Source organism: Tachyglossus aculeatus, chromosome X4 (assembly GCF_015852505.1).
Source record: "Tachyglossus aculeatus isolate mTacAcu1 chromosome X4, mTacAcu1.pri, whole genome shotgun sequence".
Taxonomy (NCBI): domain Eukaryota; kingdom Metazoa; phylum Chordata; class Mammalia; order Monotremata; family Tachyglossidae; genus Tachyglossus; species Tachyglossus aculeatus.
In genome coordinates this window covers 52,107,872-52,126,991 of record NC_052098.1, presented here as the reverse complement: position 1 = coordinate 52,126,991, position 19,120 = coordinate 52,107,872, and the positions used below count along the sequence as shown (strand labels likewise).

Below are 19,120 nucleotides of genomic sequence, written 5' to 3'. Positions count from 1 at the left end.
CCACTTGTTTAAATTCATTTTCATTACTGGTACATATTTACATTGTGAATGGATCGCGTTAAGTCAAAAGTGTTAAACTACATTCATTTCTCATCCTTTTGGAAAAAATATATTTTAAATTGCTTTGAATCTTGGGAACATATTAATGTGTTTTACAGAATTTCCTATGGGAAGCTCTACTTAGTGTAGTACTCCTTCCCCGAACCAATTATGAGAGCTAACCAGGGATTTTTTTCAGTAGGCAATGGTATTCCCAGTTTGGAGAGCCTGTGCTGTAGGTCTGTGTCTGCGTTCAGGGGGCTCTCCACTGCTTCGTCCCGGTTCCTCCCTTTTGTCTCCCTTCATAAGCAACAAGGGCTCTGGGACTCTGAGTTGGCGGCTCGGGTGCCCAGCGCTGCAGCTACGGTGCTCTTTTAGAACCTAGCATATGCCGTGCCGACTCTCTCACCGGAAGCAAGGAAGGCATAAGTGAACAACGAAAAATGCCTTTTATAATGACTGGGGGCAGGCCTGGAACTAGTACTCAGCCAGATTATAGAAGAGTGTTTGCTAAGAGTGTTCTCTAAATATGAATGGGAATAGTCAAAAGGGGCCCTATGGTTCCTGAGCTACAAGGTCCGCCACAGACCTTAGAGAATAAGCTGCTCTCTTTAAAGAAAGTCCATCGCCCACTTTGTTCTTTTGAGAAACCACCACATGCTGGGAGGCAAGATGAACCGGGTGACCTCTTGGGATCCTTCACTGCTCCAGAATACCATTGCTTTTCCCACTGACACCAGCATACATCAACCCTAGGTCTATCAGCTACTTACAGCATGCTAAGTCTTTTGGGTAGGTCCACCAGACATCCTCAATTGTCCCTTTCTCTTTCTACCCTAACACTGTCCGGTGCCCCTTTTTAAAACCACGACAGGAAAAAAAAGTTTCCCTCTACACTCAGGAAAGAGAATGAGGGGGAAGGTAAACACCCCGGCTCCCAGCCTCTTCACTGAGCACAGACATATTTTGCAAAGCCATTTTTCACGGGCCCTTTTTAAGAGCTTCCTCATGTGCTTCCCTTCATGCTCATAGAAGCTGCTTGGACACCAGCACAGTCAAGAGTAGAAGGGTCCTAAGAGATGAGAAAAGCTGCCAGAAAAATAAGGGTCCCTAAACTGCCACACGGAGGTCCGAGCAAGCTCCCCTCAAACCTTCCACTCCCTGTCACGTGATGGCCGCCCCCACCCTAAATAGGCCAATCCATCCCGACCTATACAACTCTGCCTCCTGGGTAAGTGGAAGAAGTACTTGACCCTAAAACTAAGGTTGCACCTCTGGAAGGTCCTTCTTAATGGGTAGGTAGTGCCCATCAGAGAGATACACCTCCTTCTCTCAAGTGCTTGAGGCATAGTAAGTACAGCTAAGACACAAAGTGCAGGAAGTTCCTCCGTCTAGATGAGATTAGGCAAACACCAGAGCAAACCTCAGCATGTAAATGTGTTTCCCCATTTCTTAACCAGAATAGGCAGGGCTCAGCTGTGATTGGATGGCAAAGGCTGCAGCCCACGGGATTAACCTAGGGTCAGTCGGTGGATTGTATTTACCGAGCACTTACTGTGTGCAGGGCACTGTACTAAGCGCTTGGGAGAGTACACTAACAATAAACAGACCCATTCCCTGCCCACAACGAGCTTACAGTCTAGAGGGGGAGACAGTCATTAACAGAATTAAATACATCACGGATATGCACATAAGTGCCGTGAGGCTGGGAGGGGAGATGAACAAAAGGGAGCAAGTCAGGGTGACACAGAAGGGAGTGGGAGAAAAGGAGGGCTTCAATCAGGGAAGGCCTCTTGGAGGAGATGTGATTTCAATAAGACTTTGAAAGAGGGAGAGCTTCCAATGTTGCCAACTGTCCATAAATTCACTAACCTACACAAGTGCTTAGTACAGTGCTCTGCACGTAGTAAGAGCTCAATAAATGCAATTGAACGAATAAACTGTGCCCATTGCAGCTGCCACTGAAAACCCAGGAGCTGGGGACAGTGCTGCCTCACCCCGCCCCCAGCCTAACCCCCACTGAATTTCCCACTATCAAAATATTTATTTGGGCTTTATGGGCAAAAGCAATTTTGGCTCATTTTTACAGGTGGTTCATGAATTTACAGCCCTGTCAGGGGTAGCTTCAACAGTGGGCACATTTGTATGAATTTATATGCACTTGGCAATTCTGCTCTCCCCAGCAAGTGAGAGGGTCACTCTTCAAAGTTACCCATATCTCCTGTGGACAGGAGAAGGGCCTCCTGACGGGGTCTACACAACCAAAAAATGGGCAGAGGTCAAGGGAACGGAATGAATAGAAGACTACTTGTAGGTATATGAATGGCAATAGTCCAAAGGTCCCTAGGGTTCCTGAGCTACCAGATTCAAAGGTAAATTAGGCCAACCAACAACTAAGCCTTCACAAAGAGGGTCCTGAAGTGTTAGGTTAAAAATGAAGACACTAGAAAAATATATACAGTTCCCCTAGAAAATACTAATAATGATAATTATGGTATTTGCTAAGCACTTACTATGTGCCAGGCGCTGTACTAAGCACTGGGATGGATACAAGCAAATCAGGCTGGACCCAGTCCCCATCCCACATGGGGGCTCACAGTCTCAATCCCCATCTTACAGGGTGAGATAACTGAGGCCCAGAGAAGTTAAGTGACTTGCCCAAGGTCACACAGCATACAAGTGGGGGAGCCAGGATTGGAACCCATGACCTTCTGACTTCGAGGCCCGTGCTCTATTCACTACGCCATGTGGCTTTCATTGTGTGCTTTGGAGAATTAGAGAACGTTCTTCCAACAACGTGCATCTAGATAGAACATAATGCACTGTCACAAAAAATGGTTGGGCATGGTGTGGGTACCTTAAAAATTACCGACATAAGAAAATTAAGTGCTCCCATTACCTCTAATTCATTTCTCTTTTCTATGTCTGTACTTCCCCCAATCTCGATTTTGAACCTTTTGTGGGGCAGGGCTGGTTTCTGGTCTATCTTGTATCTACCCCAGTGTGTGGCGCAATGCTTTGGTTAGGGCTTAAGAAGTCCCACAACTAACCAATGATCTGATGGCTATCCACTTTTGTTCTCAGACAACATGTGCATGATGGTTTATTGGAGGTGAAAAGTAGGGGTGCTATAAGATGGAGCTTTAGCCACAAGGACTAAATAGACTGGACGGGTCACTAGTCTGATAGCTATGCACTTAAAATGGTACTTCTCTAGGCCATCAAAAAATAAAGCCAACTGCAACTCAAGACAATTTCAACAACAAAGCCTTAAATTATAAATGACGTTTGTCCAAAGTTGGACAAAGAGGAGGAGGTGCAAATAAGCTGAAGGCCACCTTTTCATACCTAAATTTACTCACGCAGTTGGTTTTCTGGAGCGTGTCCTCCATCTTCAAAACTGAGTTTATATAAATATTCCAGCATTTTAAAAGTTGTAGCAAAGGTATTATGATCACGTTTTGAAGTCCCACCTTTCCCCAGTAACAATTAAGCTCTTGAAATAAACATAAGCTCTTAAAAGCTTTAAGACCTAGTTCTAATAGATTTTTCAAAATGCAATACAACTGAAAGTATGGATTATTTAGTTCAAGGAAGAGTTTGATACTGTCAAGCATTTAAGTGGCCCAAAATATTAAGAGGCCAAGATCAGTGGCTCACTAAGCAAAGAAAGAAAAAAAAAGTTGATTAAAGGAGAAATGCACAAGTTGTAGAGATAAAGATCATAAGCTAGACGGTATGCTATTGGAAGACAGGGATCGTGCCTACGATAGCTATACTCCTCCTCCAAGGTCTTAGTATTCATTCAATCGTATTTGAGTGCTTACTGTGTGCAGAGCACTGTACTAAGCACTTTAGGGAGTAAGTGCTCACTACATACAACTGATCGATTAGAAAGCAATGAAGGGAAGAGAATACAAGATACAAATAAATGAAGTTGGAAATAGAGTGGTAGTGACAGAAAAGAGTTCCACTCCAAACATGACTCTTCCCTTAAGGTTTCCGAGAATACAATATAATCAATATTTGGCTACAAATTGGGGAAATGAGTAGAAAATAGGCTGAAATGACTGTCCCAGATTAATCTTAGGTACAACAAGGTAAACAGCAGGCTTTGGGTGGAGATTCATACCCCTCCTTGGGGAGTCTATACAGTCTGTAATGTAGAATCTCTGGTGGAATAAGAGAAAAATACTAAAAAGATCCTGGGGGGTGGGCGGGGGAAAGAATCCAGTAGTAGAGAAAGAATAAAGCCCTGACATTTTTACCTAGAAAGACAAATCACATATTGGGTTAACAGACAAGCAACCTTTCACTATTTAAATGAGTTTCCATTTATCCTCAGGAAGAAAAACAGTTGAAGGTTATGCTTGTATGACGCAAATCTAGCACCAGGTTGAAATAATTTCATGTAATCCACCTGGGGCTTAATTGTGCAGATGATGATGATGATTTAGTCTCCTGTTGAGAATGGTGGATGAATCTCAATCCTGAGACTTGAGAACCTGCAGGAAAGAACTGATTATAGTCATGGTAGTTTGTGCCAGTCATGTCCCCCTAGGGTCATAGACTGCAAGGAGTGAATAGGCAGGCAAAGGTGCAGCACATAACGAAGTGCACACAAAGGTTGCTTTGTTTTTCCTGTGCAGGCCCCATTTTCAGTCCAAGTGGTGGCAATTGGGTTGTCCTCACCTACAGCCCTCATTCATTCATGAATGAATTCATTCATTCAATTGTATTTATTGAGCACTTACTGTGTGCAGAGCACTGTACTAAGCACTTCCCTCACCTTCCACCTTAGCCAGCTATTTTTTAGGGCTCCTGCGGTCTGTCCACCTCAGGGAAAACCAAGGAGAGGGGGCAAAGGGGAGTTCCTTCAGTCAAAAACCTTCACTACTGATGAGGGCATAGTCCCAGCAGATATTTCCCTACTTGCAGATGGGACTAGAATTTAGGTCTCATGTGCTAATAACAGAGGTAGCAGCATGGCATAGTGGATAGAGCACGGCCCTGGGAGCCAGAAGGTCACGGGTTCTAATGCCGGCTGTGCCACTTGTCTGCTGTGTGGTCTTGGGCAAGTCACTTTACTTATCTGGGCCTCAGTTACCGCATCTGTAAAATGGGGATTAAGATTGTGAGAACTATGAGGGACAGGGACTGTGTCCAACTCGAATTGCTTGTATCCAACCCCATGCTTAGCACAGTGCCTGGCACCTAGTAAGTGCTTAGTACCTATTATTATTATTGTTAATGGTCAACTCAACTGGCTATCAGTAGGTGTGGCTTTTTCAGATTTTTAGAAATATGTAATTTGGAAGGGGTGTGAATTCAAGGGTATGGTTTTTTAAATCAGGTTTAAATTTTTAAAAAACACTTGGACTTTTGCAATGTCCATGCAATATCTATGCAGCAAGGGTTTCTTCGGCATTATTAGGCTTTAACCACTTGAGTCATTCTGCAAATGCTGGAAACCAACCTGCAATATCACAGTTGCCTGTTGGCACGCATGTATGGCAATGTTACGGCAATTTCATTTTATTTTGGGCGTCAGACTCCAGAATCACTCCGTGTTAAAATATCCTAAATCTAGTTAAAAAAATAAGAGTTGTTTCTAAAAAATCCTTCTCCGAAAGCTGACAAGCTACAGGAATTCAGCACTCCACAGTGCTCTGCAGGGTGGCAAAAAGGAGTATCACTCCTAGACTGTTTCTAATTGTTCAGGCATTTTTCTAAAGAAAACTAGATTGCTGGGGTCTGAATCCACAACAGGCAAAAGTTGGGTGTCAAGCTAACACTGGTGGTGAATACAGTCCCATGGCCCAATCTGCTCCAGAATCCCTGGGGGGGGAAGCGGGGAGGCAGCACAAGAATCTAGCCAACTAGGGCTTTTTCACCCAGCCAGCCTTATTCCTACCCAGGCCGCCTCCCTGTCGCTAGAGTCCAGGCAGACTGGCACAAGGGGGATAAGAGGGATGCAGAGCCAAGGATACTCCCATACAGTAACTGTCACTTGGAGCTACTCCTAGAATGTTCACGTAGCTATACAAGGACGATTCTTTATCTGCACGCAATTCAACCGTACTCTTTCAAACGCTGCAACAAAATGTAAGAAACAATCACATCTTCCTAACGTTCAAGTGTAAGAATGTCAAGGACATTATGAAATAGATCAAGTCTGTACATTTCTTTTCGTCTTGGAGGATGGTCTTATGCAGGCTTGGCCCAAGAATGAGATTGAGTTCCACCTCAAACACGTATTTTAGCTTTGGTTGTTTTAGCTGCCAGTAATAAAGGCAAATCAGTAAAATACGGAAAAACGTTAACACACCCACCTATCAAAACAACCAGTTGTTCTTGGATCCACCCCATGCGATTTCTAATCTCAACTGTTTGTGACAGAAGGGGCTAAGCTCACTCTATTGGCCTTGGATCGTTTTAAAAGCCCTTCAACCAGCACAGGTTATCACTGCCTACATTGTATTTCACTTTCTATTAAATACTGCAAGTGACACATCAATCATTGACACATCCTAAATAGATATACACACACAGGCTGCAATTAATTTCCTTCTAAAACTGAAAAACAAAGGTACTTTTGACCCAGTTTATGGAAACTTCATTTTTAGCAGCTAGGAAGAATCTGAAAGGTTGTGTATTCCTTCAAGAAGAAATAGTGAACAGGACTATGACCATGAAAATATTCTTCCTCAAAAAAATATTCAGTTATGGTTTTACCATCCTGAAAATTGCTTAAATTATAGAGCAATATTTTATAGATGAGATGCACATTTCCAATAACCAAAAACTCAGTTTTAAAAAATTAAATGCAGGCTTTTTTGCTCCTCCCAAATCCCGAATTTACAAGTGATGGAAGAAATGCTACTTGGGGAGTCACAAAGATGTATTTCCTGCCATAATTAACCTCAATCACTCGTCTATCAATACAGTAGTACATCAGACTAGGAGTCCTCCAATACTGATTGGACACTTACCTACGGCCAAATTTTAACTCCGATTTTATTCCCTTCAAGAACAATACCTTTTGAACCCAAGTTCAGCCAACGACTGGCTTTTGCAAAACCGTGAGTGGCTTGTGAAATCTGTTTAGCTGAAATGGCCTCTGAAAAGCCAGCAAAAATGCACCATGTCTTGTTTCCCCACACAAATAAATGCAGAAAATTTGGTCCCTGAAGTAGTGGAGATCTTGCCAGGTCTCCCCTATATAAGTCTAATAGCAGCCTGCACCAAGAATTGGCTCCACCCTCTCCATTAGATAATTATCACCGACAGCACATTTATTGAACGCTCAGGGGTAGAGCACTGTACTAGGCGCCTGGGAACAGCTCCTGCTTCCCGCCAAACACTGGAAGTATGTTTCATCACTACTTTTGGTCTACTTAAACGCTCACAAAACTTTTCTCTGAAACATTATCAAATAATCTTACCCATTGCCATCTCAACTATTCGGCCTCCTTCCTGTTCACTGTCCCTAAAGCACAGCTCAAAATTTCTATCATTTTACTTAAATTTTCTTATTAATAAGCTGAAAGTAGAAAAACATTACACAGGTAATACCTCCAGAAAACTCCTTTAAGTGAACTGCATTTAGAAATTGTTGAAAGCACAGTTTCCCCACAACAACGTTATAACTGGAACAATTGAAAGTGGAAGAAACAAGAGTATCTCCTCACTTTACACTTCTTTTTACTTTGATTCACCCTTGCAAGGTTTTATAAATTTTACTTCTTGGGGAACTTACTACCTAAAAATGTGACCACATTACCGATTCTGACTACTCAGAAGGGACTCCAGTGTAAAATGTGGGAAGCCTACGTTTTTGAACCTTAAGATCCACAGGCCTTCGTAAACTCTCAAAGGGAGAACGGAAAGGCATTTTAGCATGCCCCTTTAACGTCGTCTTTTTAAATAGCACCACTTAGTGTAAAAAGGGACACCTGACGGAGATGAGCCCAGACACACAAGACTCAAAACAGGGAGTGGCTGGGATCTGTACACTCGTTCTCTCTTCACCCCTATCCCCCAAATCAGATGGCTGCATGAATTTTCCAGGAATCAAGGATCCCCACTCCCAGCATGCCCTGTGCGCCGTGGGCTGCAACGATTTAAGCTGCTCCAGAGCGTTCCCCGGGCCCCTCTCTCTACAATTGTCACTTCCCTACTGTGACATCCGGGGCCCTGGCATCCTCCTCCACCAGACCATGGCACTGCCCCCACCCCACCCCGCCTCTCCTTCACGGCGACGAGGAACCTCCACCCAGACCTGCTTCACACCACCCCAGTGGGACAGAGAAAATCCATCTCAGCCTGGCACCATCTCCACAAAACCTCGGGAAGACCGTGATGGCCGCTGCTGTAGCTGCCACCATTGGCTGCAGTTGTGACTGTGGACTCTAGGCCACGGGGAGCCTAAAATTCTGTTCCTCTAGCCAGTTTCCTGCAGATCTTTGTTTTGTGTCTTTATGCTGGCTTGGTGTCTTGTTTTCATTCCTTCTTGTTTATCTGTTGTCGCTTTCCTTGCCCCGCTTTTAATTTTTAGATTGTGAGCTCCACAGGGAAGAGGGACCGTGTCTACTTTCCAAACGTGAATTCTTTCTCAGCACTTAATAAATGCTATTATTACTACTCTCTAGTAACCTTACCCATCGCTTCCACAACTGCAACTGCTCCTGCTCTGAGGGGCACGCCTCAACTTCCAGCCCTCTTGCATCAGCTCTCTGGAGCACATTAACTGGAAGCATGAGGTCCTCTGGAACACCTGTTGTCCTAAGTTATAGAGTGCCACATGCCTATGAAGTGGGTCCTAGTAGAAAGATCACAAGCTTGGAAGTCAGAGGACCCAGGTTCTAAACCCAGCCCTGCCACTTACCTGCTGAGTGACCCTGGGCAAGTCACAACTTCTCTGGGCCTCAGTTCCCTCATCTGCAAAGTGGGGATTCAATACCTATCCTCCCTCCTACTTAGACTGTAAGCCCCAGGTGGGACGAGATTAACTTGTACCTACCCTAGCGCTTAGTACAGTGCTTGGCATATAGTAAGCGCTTAAATACCACAACTTCATTATGCGATACTGTACTTCATGGTTTACGTCCCACTTGCCATGATGAGTAACTATACCAGTCACAAGGAAACTGAGTGGCATTCTAGGTGAAACTGCTGCCTTCACAATGCACCAAACTACCAAGCCTAAGAAAAATATTTTTTAAAAAAAGCAGGGCTTTAGTTTGAGAGGTGCATTTTTTAATCCCACTGATTACGAACACAACTTTCTTGAAGTGTGCATGTCATTGCTCTGTCTTTCTCGATAGTACTCAGTACACAGAGCTCTGCTATGTAGGGTTTGGGTTCTTGAAGAAACAACTTGGATTAGGGGAAAATTCAGCAAGATTTAGTAGAACAAAAACGGGACTGGGTAGTGAAAGAGCCTGGGTTTGAGTCCCAGCTGGGCCATTGGCCTAGGTGACCTTGGGCAAGTCACAACCTCTCTAGGCCTCAGTTTCTTCATCGTAAAATGTGAATAGGAGAGACAGCGAGTCCGATGAAGGACAGGGACCGTATCCAATCTCATATGACTGTATCTTCCCCAATGCTTAGCACCGAAGTGTTTAATAAATGCTAAAATTATTATTCATTAGTGACCCACAATACTTATTATGTTAAGAACAAATAGTCTGAAGACACCAATATGACTGAAATGTTTTATTCCCTTGCCATTCATTGCTATTTTATTGTACTAATGGTACCTACTGAGCACCTACTGTGTGCAGAGCACTGTACAAAGCACTTGAGAAAATGCAACAGAGTTGATAGACATGTTCCCTGCCCAAACGGAGCTTAGCGTTTAGAGGGGGAGACAGAAATTAAAATAAATTATGGATATATACATAAGTGCTGTGGTACTGAGGGTGGAGTGAATAAAGGGTTCAAATCCAAGTGTGAGGGCAATGCTGAAGGGAGAGGGAAAAGGATTCTTGGAGGAAATTTAATTTTAATATGGCTCTGAAGGCGGGGAAGAGTGGTGGCCTGCCAGGTACAAAGGGCGTGGGAGTTTCAGGCCAGAGGGAAGATGTGGGCAAGGGGTCAGTGGCAAAATAGATGAGATCGAGGTACAGTGAGTAGACTGGCATTAGAGGAGTGAAGTGTGTGGGCTTAGGTTGTAGACGGAAATCAGAGAGGTAAGGTAGTAGGGGGAGAGCTGATTGGGTGCTTTGAAATATTAAGTATTGCAACCTTATAAACAGACACAAAATATTCTATGATACAGTATTGTAAGGTTGAGGCAGAGACTGGGAAGCATAGCACCATGCTTTTTTTTGATTTTTTTAAAATAAAGGTATTTGTTAAGCACTTACTATGTGTCAGGCGCTGTACTAAGCACTGAGGTAATCAGATAATATTAAACAAGATAATCAGGTTGGACACAGTCCATGTCCCACATGGGGCTCACAATCTCAATCCCCATTTTACAGATGAAGTAACTGAGGCACAGAAGTTAAGTGACTTGCCCAAGGTCACACAGCAGACAAGTGCTGGGATTACGAACCCAGGTCCATGCTCTTTCCATAAGGCCATACCGCTTCCCTAATGTGCCTTGACTAAAGCCACACGTCAAAACTGTTTTCTTCTACACTCAGCCTATTTGCACCAACTTGGGATTCAAATTATACCAAATTAATCCTGCAGTAGTAGTAGCATTTACTGAGCACCTACTGCATGCCAATGCACTCTAAAACACACAAAAACACATTCTCTGCCAATAAACAGCTTAGACTATAAAGCGGGGACACAGACATATTTGTAAACAGAGGAATCTGAATAAAATCAAATATTCAGATATACCCATATGCACAATCATATTTATTGAGCACATGCTCTGCACATAGTAAGTGCTCAATAAATATGACTGTGCATATGGGTATATCTGAATATTTGATTTTATTCAGATTCCTCTGTTTATATTCAGATATACCCATATGCACAGTCATATTTACTGAGCACTTACTATGTGTAGAGCACTGTACTAAGCATTTGGGGGAGTATAAAAATTAGCAGAGATGTTCCCTGCCCATGAGCTTGAAGTCTAGAAGGGGAGACAAAGCTTTACTATGAATAAATAATAGTGCTAAGGGTAGACATAAAGAAATATATCAGTGCAAGGGGTGGCTGAAGGATTAATAAGATTCAGGGTACTGATAATTAGTTGGAGATGGCTTGAAGGAGGTGGGAGTTTAGAAGGGATCTGAAGGTGGAAAAGTATGGGACAGCGATCCAGATTAGAGGGACAACTTGAGCAGGGGGGTCAGAGGTGAGCAAGCCAGGAAATGGAGTTGGGAGGAGCAGAGTCCAAGCGAGAAGAGAATGGGGTGAGAAGAACCAATAAGGTGGAGAGGAATAGGGATCGTGTTTAATTCCCACCTGGGTATTCTCTCCCAGAGCTTAGTGCAGTGCTCTGCACACAGAAAGCACTTATTAAATTAATACTCTTCCCACTATTACTACTTGAAGTCGTTGCTTAACTCCGAGAGAAGATGGGAGACCATTAGAGAGCTTCGAAGAGGGAGAGACAATCCCGGGTTCTAGTTCCGGCTTCACCACTTGTCTGCAGTGTGATCTTGGGAAAGTCACTTCACTTCTCTCGGCCTCAGTTCCCTCATGTGGAAAATGGAGATGAAGACTGAGCCCCAAGAGTCCCAACCTTGTATCTACCCCAGAGCGTAGAATAGTGCTTGGCACATAGTAAGCACTTAATAAATGCTATAAATTATTATCGGCTGAGAGACATTTCAAGAAAATGATCCCAGCAGCAGTGTGGAGTACAAAGGCTGTAAGCTCCTTTTGGGCAGGGATCACGTCTACTGACTCTACCTTATTGTGTTCTCCCAAGCGCTTAGTACAAGTGATCTCCAACACAGTGAGCGCTCAACAAATACCACTGATTGAGTGAGGCAGGGAGACGAGCAAGGACAATCGGTCCACTTGTGAAACGATGAGTACTCGAACCAGGGTTGAGACCAAATAGGAGGAAAAGATTTACAAGATGGCTCTGAACAGGAGAGCAGAATGAGTCCTGGATGACAAGATGGCTGACAGCTTCAGTTACAGGGAAGCTCGTGGTGTCAATGAACATGGGGAAACAGGGAGGAGGGAGGGCTTAGGAGAGAGGATGAGAAGTTCATTGGATGACACGTTGGGGGTAAATACATTTCCTAATTCTTCCATTGTATTATATCCAAATAGTGAATGAAAAATACGTCATGTGGCCCAACTGACCGCATAGGGGAAGCTGCACTAGTGATGGGTTAACAGCAAAAGAAACTCTCTGCTTTTTGTATTTGAGTGCTATGTCTTGAGAGATGTCCTCTAGTCTGTAAACTCACTGTGGGTAGGGAATGTGTCTGTTACATTCAATCAATCATATTTACTGAGTGCTTATTGTGTATAAAGCACTGTATTAAGCGCTTGGGAGAGTACAGTATCACAATATACAGACACATTCCCTGCCCACGATGAGTTTATATTCTAGAGGGGGGGACGGACATTAATATTTACATAAGTGTTGTGGGGCTGGGGGAGGTGGGGACAAGGATAAAGGGAGCAAGTCAAGATGACGCAGAAGGGAGTGGGAGATACTATACTCTCCCTAGTGCTTAGTACAGTGCTCTGCACACAGTAAGTGCTCAATAAATACGACTGACTTCATTAAAATATTAAGTACTTACAGGGGCATCTGAGCTATTATATACACCTTAGTTCTGCTGCAATAGCCTCAGCCTCAATGTATCATACTGGACAGTGGTTTATGTCTTTGCAACTTCACAGTATTTAATATACAGTAAGGCAAGGATGTAAAGTTTTCTACTGGTGACCATAAACTATACAACTGTATCTAATAGCAATAACTGTGCTATGTTGAGAACATACTAGGTGCTAAGCACTGGGACAGATACAATCAGATCGCATAGGCCAAATTCTACCCACTAACCCCATAACTGCCACTGAAACACAATGCACAGTTCTTTAAGGTCACAACCCTCACGATAATGGGAGAGTTGGGTTTACCGAAATTTTGTTCCTTCGATGAGCCTGGAGGTGACAAATACATAGGGTAACACCAAAATTGATACCATAATTGCCCAGAATAGTATTCGTATGAGAAAAAATAATTTTGCAACTTCTTTAGAAAAGTGGCTATGCTTCCAAACTCAGCACTGGTCCTAATTTGTTATGGCTGGAAAATATTATTCTATTATACCAGGATATGAGAGGAACAAACATCTTTAGTATATACTAAGACCTCATATACAAATATTAAGTACCCAATTTTTGGTAGTCAAAATTTTGTCAGCTCTGAGATTTCACTATATCCAGCATCCAACTGATCCCTATACCCTTGTCTTGGGTGCGACACCGGTCTCTAAACCAGGGGCAAGTTATTTTGAGCCTCCTCCTACAGAGCGAGGGATGCAGGGAGAGAAAGTTTCTGAATCAAAAATGGGACCCAGGCATCCCAATTTCCCAATTTTTTTTTTGGATATGTGATGTCATGACATACAAAACAATTCTGCACCTCTAGTGTTCACAGAGTCATTCCCAAACCCTATCTCTGTGCACGTATTCTGGTCAGAGAGCGAGTACACCACAGAGCGGGACAAAAACCAATCTTTTCTGTGAAATTGCTTTTGACACTCTGGCACTTGCTGGGTTGGTTTTCAGGCTGTGCCTGTGAGCATGCACTCTGGTACTTTCTAATACTCAGAAAATGCTGGGATCTAAGGAACGTATACATTTGGCTACTCAGGAACTAGAGGATGCAGGGGCAGGGGTGAGCTACTGTAAAATGCTGTCATGGTAGGGTAGCGGTGGGGGAGACTTGGGAGATTAGGCTTGCCCCCACAACCAGCTGGTCGGCAGCATGGAACTCGGAAGACTGAATAGTTCTAATATCTGCACTTTATAAATGGATTAACCTCCTCACCGTGCCTCGTTCTCACCTGTCCCGCCATCGACTCCCGGCCCACGTCATCCCCTGGGCCTGGAATGCCCTCCCTCTGCCCATCCGCCAAGCTAGCTCTCTTCCTCCTTTCAAGGCCCTACTGAGAGCTCACCTCCTCCAGGAGGCCTTCCCAGACTGAGCCCCTTCCTTCCTCTCCCCCTCTCCATCCCCCCATCTTACCACCTTTCCTTCCCCACAGCACCTGTATATATGCATATATATTTGTACATATTTATTACTCTATTTTACTTGTACATATCTATTCTACTTATTTTATTTTGTTAGTATGTTTGGTTTTGTTCTCTGTCTCCCCCTTTTAGACTGTGAGCCCACTGTTGGGTAGGGACTGTCTCTATATGTTGCCAACTTGTACTTCCCAAGCGCTTAGTACAGTGCTCTGCACACAGTAAGCACTCAATAAATATGAATGATTGATTAACCAAAATTGCTTTTGCTTCATCTCTCTTTATGCGCTTGTGCCCTCACCCCAATACTCTTAGTTTGTGGGCCCCCATGACTAAGTCTCATCAGTGTATATTTGTCAAGTGCTTTGCACAGAATAGGTGTTACATACAATTACCACTCCTAATTTTTAAGTTCATAAATAATACTTCACTCATGTCCTATTACATTCTCCTGGAAATGTATTGACGATTGGATACAAGTAATTCTACTTCAAATGTACAAAGGGAAAATAAAATGACAAAGATCTAAGAGAAATAAAAATAATCCTTTTAGGTGTCCCAGAAATTGAAAAATTGATTCTATGGTTTTAGTTTCATCACTTAGAGACTAATGTGGCCTAGTGGGAAGGGCACAGGCCTGGGATTCAGAGGACCTGGGTTTTAATCCCGGCTCCGCCACTCGTCTGCCACATGACCTTGGGCAAGTAGCGATAGTATTCATTAAGTGTTTATTATATGCAGAGCATTGTACTAAGAGCTAGGAAAGAGTACCCAGGAGGGAATTAGACAATTCCCTAGATGGGCTCACAATCTAAAAAGTCACTTACCTTTTTGGTGCCTCAGTTTTCCCATCTGTAAAATGAGGATTCCAATACCTGTTCTCCCTTCTGCATTAGGTACAGTGCTTGGCACATGATACGAATTTTTTTAAAAAAACCACAATCGTCAATTAAGAGGCTCGCTTTTTGTTGTTTTGGGTTGTTTGTTCATTTGTAATTTTGCTCAATTCCAACAGATTTTTAACATGAAATAATTCCCCACCTCTTAGTGTGTTCAATTTGAGTGCCATACTCAATAACAGTTTATGAAACAGGTGAGGAGGGCACAAGTTTCTTTAAAAAAAAAAAAAGGTATTTGTTAAGCACTCATTGTGTGCCAGGCACGGTACCAAGTCTGGAGTAGACACAAGCCAATCAGGTTGGACACAGTCCATAGCCAACATGGAGCTCTCAGTCAATCTGAGAAGCAGTAGCATGGCGTGGTGGATTAGCATGGTGTGGTGGATACAGCACAAGTCTGGGACTCAGAAGGTCATGGGTTCTAATCCCAGCTCTGCCATTTGTCTGCTGTGTGACCTTGGGCAAGTCACTTTGCTTCTCTCTGCCTCAGTTACCTCATCTGTAAAATGGGATTGCGACTGTGAGCCCCACGTGGGACACAGACTGTGTCCAACCTGATTCGCCTGGATCCACCCCAGTGCTCAGTACAGTGCCTGGCACATAGTGTGCACTTACTCGACACCACAATAACTATTATTATTCCCCATTTTGCAGAGGAGGCAACTGAGGCAGAGACGTTCAGTGACTTGCCCGTGGTCACACGGCAGACAAGTGGTGGGGCCAGGATTAGAACCCAGGTCCTTCAACTCCCGGGCTCTTTCCACTACGCCGTGCTGCTTTTTTCTATTCTGTGACTGCACATGCCACCTGATAGCCATCTCATAATGCATGCTACAGGCTAAACTGGGACCGGGCAAAAACGTGAGCATCAGCAGCATTGATTTCTAACAAAAAGGAAGCCTCTCTTTGTAGGCATACTTATACTACATTAATACCATCTTGAATAATGACGGGGTCTCCCATCATAAATGATCAGCAAACCTCGGTCTATCGGATCCACAAAGTAAATGCTCGATTACCTGGCTCAATCCGGAGAATTTTAAAACACGGACATACAGGCCCAGTTTAAGCTCCACCCACTCGGAGTAGGTTGGGTATACTGTACCCAGCTTCAAAACACTGACGTTTCATCGTTTGCCAGGAAATTTACTGAATTAGTCTACTGATTTTTTTTAAAAAGTTGCACAATGTAAACAGATCAAGTCATCCGAAACTAATCTTTTCTAGAAATCTGACATAAAGCAGCTGAATAACTGAGTTGACTGTTCACACACGTGGTTGTAGCTAACAATGAAGAAAAAGAATGTCAGTGTCTAAATCATAATTTTGAAAGAGCAAAACAGTTTGTATCAACAACCTCGTTTCCTCCCTAGTTAACAATCCAATCAACGGTATTGCGCCTGTGAGAGCGATCCCTGCCCACAGAGGGCATCCAGTTTACAGGAGGAGCTCGAGCTCACGCCCACCTGAATTAAGTTTATCCTCCATTTAGCTGAGGGCATAACTTGTGCTTATTTTTTTGGCTAAAACAAGTAGCTCTCTCGGTGAAAACGCTTGCACTTTAACACGGATCGACACCCGGAGCCGACTAGTGTTTCCGATGCCCTGGTGCCCCGTGTCATCTTACAAGATTTGGGGGATCTGTGAATTCAAAGTTGTCGTTCCCTCGGCTTACTGGCCTGCCACCATTTCCAGTACACTGGGATGGCAACGCAACACAAAAGGCTTTTTTAAGGGACACTAAACTCGGTGATGTTGCACAAGACAGTTTGGCCCGTCTAACCCATACCGTGTCTCGATTTTCCCCCAGCGGACCCCTCCATAGTTGGGCTCTCAGGCACGTTACTAGGAAAAAGTCGGTTAATGGGGCCCAGCTCTGAAAACTGCAAAGCTTCGCCCGTTCCAGAGCCGAGTCCCCAAAGGATGGGTGGGGAGCCCCTAGTAAAAAAAGGGCGCCCCCCCGCCCCCCCCCCCCGGCACAAAAGCGGTATGGAAAAATAGAATTGTCTGCAAGAGGCGGAGAACGGCCAACGGGCAGAAATCTGGGACTGAATTTCGTCTCTCGCGCCTCCTGGGGGGATTTCGGACGCTTCTACGAATCCAAGCAGCTGCAAGACAAGCATTTTAGGAGATCGCCTTCCTCCCCCCGCCCTCTCCTCCCCCCCCCCCCCACGCCGCCGCCGCCGCCTTCCCTAACTTTGGCACCCGGCTAAGGCAAACTTGGAAGGCGGTTGGCGACGTCAGGTCCGGATAGCTAGAGGGACCCCCGGCCCGGGCTCCCACCTGGCGAGTAAACGCCCGGTAGCCCTCTCTGCTCCCATCTTGTCCCCCTCGCGTCTCCCGGGAACTCCGCCCGCCACCTCTACACTTTCCCCCTCCCCCAGCGGTCGGCCGGGAGGAACGGGCCCCCGACCCGGCCACGAGTCCAACTGCCTCTCTCTCCGGTCGGGGTGGGCGCCGATCGGTCGCCCATCTGGCTCCCGCTGGCCCCGTTTCCTTACCTCTTTCTCGTCGTCCTTTCCCCTCCTCCCCGCCCATCCCCCAGCCCGCTCCGGTCGCCAGTCACCCTTCCCCGGCCTTTGCCCAACCCCCGGCCCGGGGCAGCCCCGGTTCTTCCCGTCGCCTAATGGTCAGGCGCGAAGGCCTCTCCCTCTCCACCGCCCGCCCAACGTGGCCGGGGCTTCGCGGGCCACCCTCCCCCACCCTTTCCCCGCCAAGGCCTTCGGCCCTACCGTCTCCTCCGGGTCGATGTCGATCTTGAAGGTCTGTTGCTGGAGGGTCTTCAGAGTGATCTGCATGGTGGCGGCGGTTGCGCTGGTGCTGCTGGTGGGCTCCGATCTGCTCTGGGCTCTGACCACTGGGCGGGGTTTCTGGGCCTCTCCGGCCCCCGGGGCCGCTGGTGCTTCACGGGAGGTGGAGGTGGTGGGGATTTGTCACATTCACCCCGAGGGGCGGCCTCTCCACCGGCCCGAATGCCGCCGCCGCCGCCGCTGTCCTTGCCGCCTCGAACCGGTTGTCTCCCCCTGGGTAGGTCGGGCCGTGTGCTCGCGCGGACCGGGGCAAAGGCCACTGGTCCGCACAGATCGCGGGCGGGGTACGAAAGGGGGTGGGCGAATCCGCTAGTTCATCAGGGCCTGGTCGCCGCCATCATGACTCGCATCGACATCCTCCCGCCCCTCTCACGGAACCGGCCGGGGGAAAGGCGGGCGAGCGGGCGGGAGGGGGGAGGGGCGGGGCGAAGGGAGACGGGTACTGCGCAGGCGTAGACGAGGGTGGGGCACGCGTACGTGGGGAGGGGGGAGAGGTCCCTGCGCTCATGCGCAGATCGTGCACTCCCGGGAGGGAGGCGGGCTTCGTATTGGTTGAGCTCGTAGTTCGCCCTTGGCCGGAGCGATTGAAATGGGGAAGGGGTGTGAGGGGTGCCCCAGCCCGGACCATTTGGAATCGAAGGCCGGGGTGTAGGTCTGCTTGAGCTGAACTGGAAGCGGGCTCTTATCGAATTGTACTTTCCAAGCGCTCAGTACAGTGATCTGCGCCCAGTAAGCGCTCAATAAATACGACTGAATGAATACCAGAGTGCTACTTGCATAGCGGCGTTTCCTCAGAAATCCAGTTTCACCCATGGAAGCCCTCTGAGGGCCTAGAGAAGTTCAAGAGCTTGTTCAGGAGCTCTTGGGTTCTGGCAGGGCTATATTCACCTGCCCGGTGATCCCCGATGTGCAGCTTCCTAGCAACACATTGTCAGGCTTTGAGCTTTGTCGTCCAATTTATCTCCCCCGTCTTTCCTTACCAACCAAACAAGTCAGTCACGAGATCTCTGGTTGAGGCGGCCCCCCACCTCCACCACCTATCTTCTTACATTTGCTTTGCCTCCTTAGCCTTCCATAACTCCACATTTCTGGTAGGCATATTTGAAGGCTTAGAACCGACTGGATCTTCCTGTGATCTGAATCTTAATTGGAGCTTTGAAAGTGGCTGAAAAGAAA

The 19,120-nt window shown here is 45.8% G+C and overlaps 1 protein-coding gene across 1 annotated transcript in view; it reads right to left on the bottom strand.

Annotated features, from left to right (window-relative positions):
• The window catches only part of RAD23B (RAD23 homolog B, nucleotide excision repair protein), a 63,500-nt gene extending 45,183 nt beyond the window's left edge, over positions 1-18,317 (bottom strand). The window contains exon 1 of the mRNA XM_038769383.1: positions 17,867-18,317. Within this exon, the coding sequence (XP_038625311.1) occupies positions 17,867-17,932 (66 nt within the window). The 5' untranslated portion in view covers positions 17,933-18,317. The remainder of the gene's footprint in view (positions 1-17,866) is intronic.
• Positions 18,318-19,120: the final 803 nt, after the last annotated feature.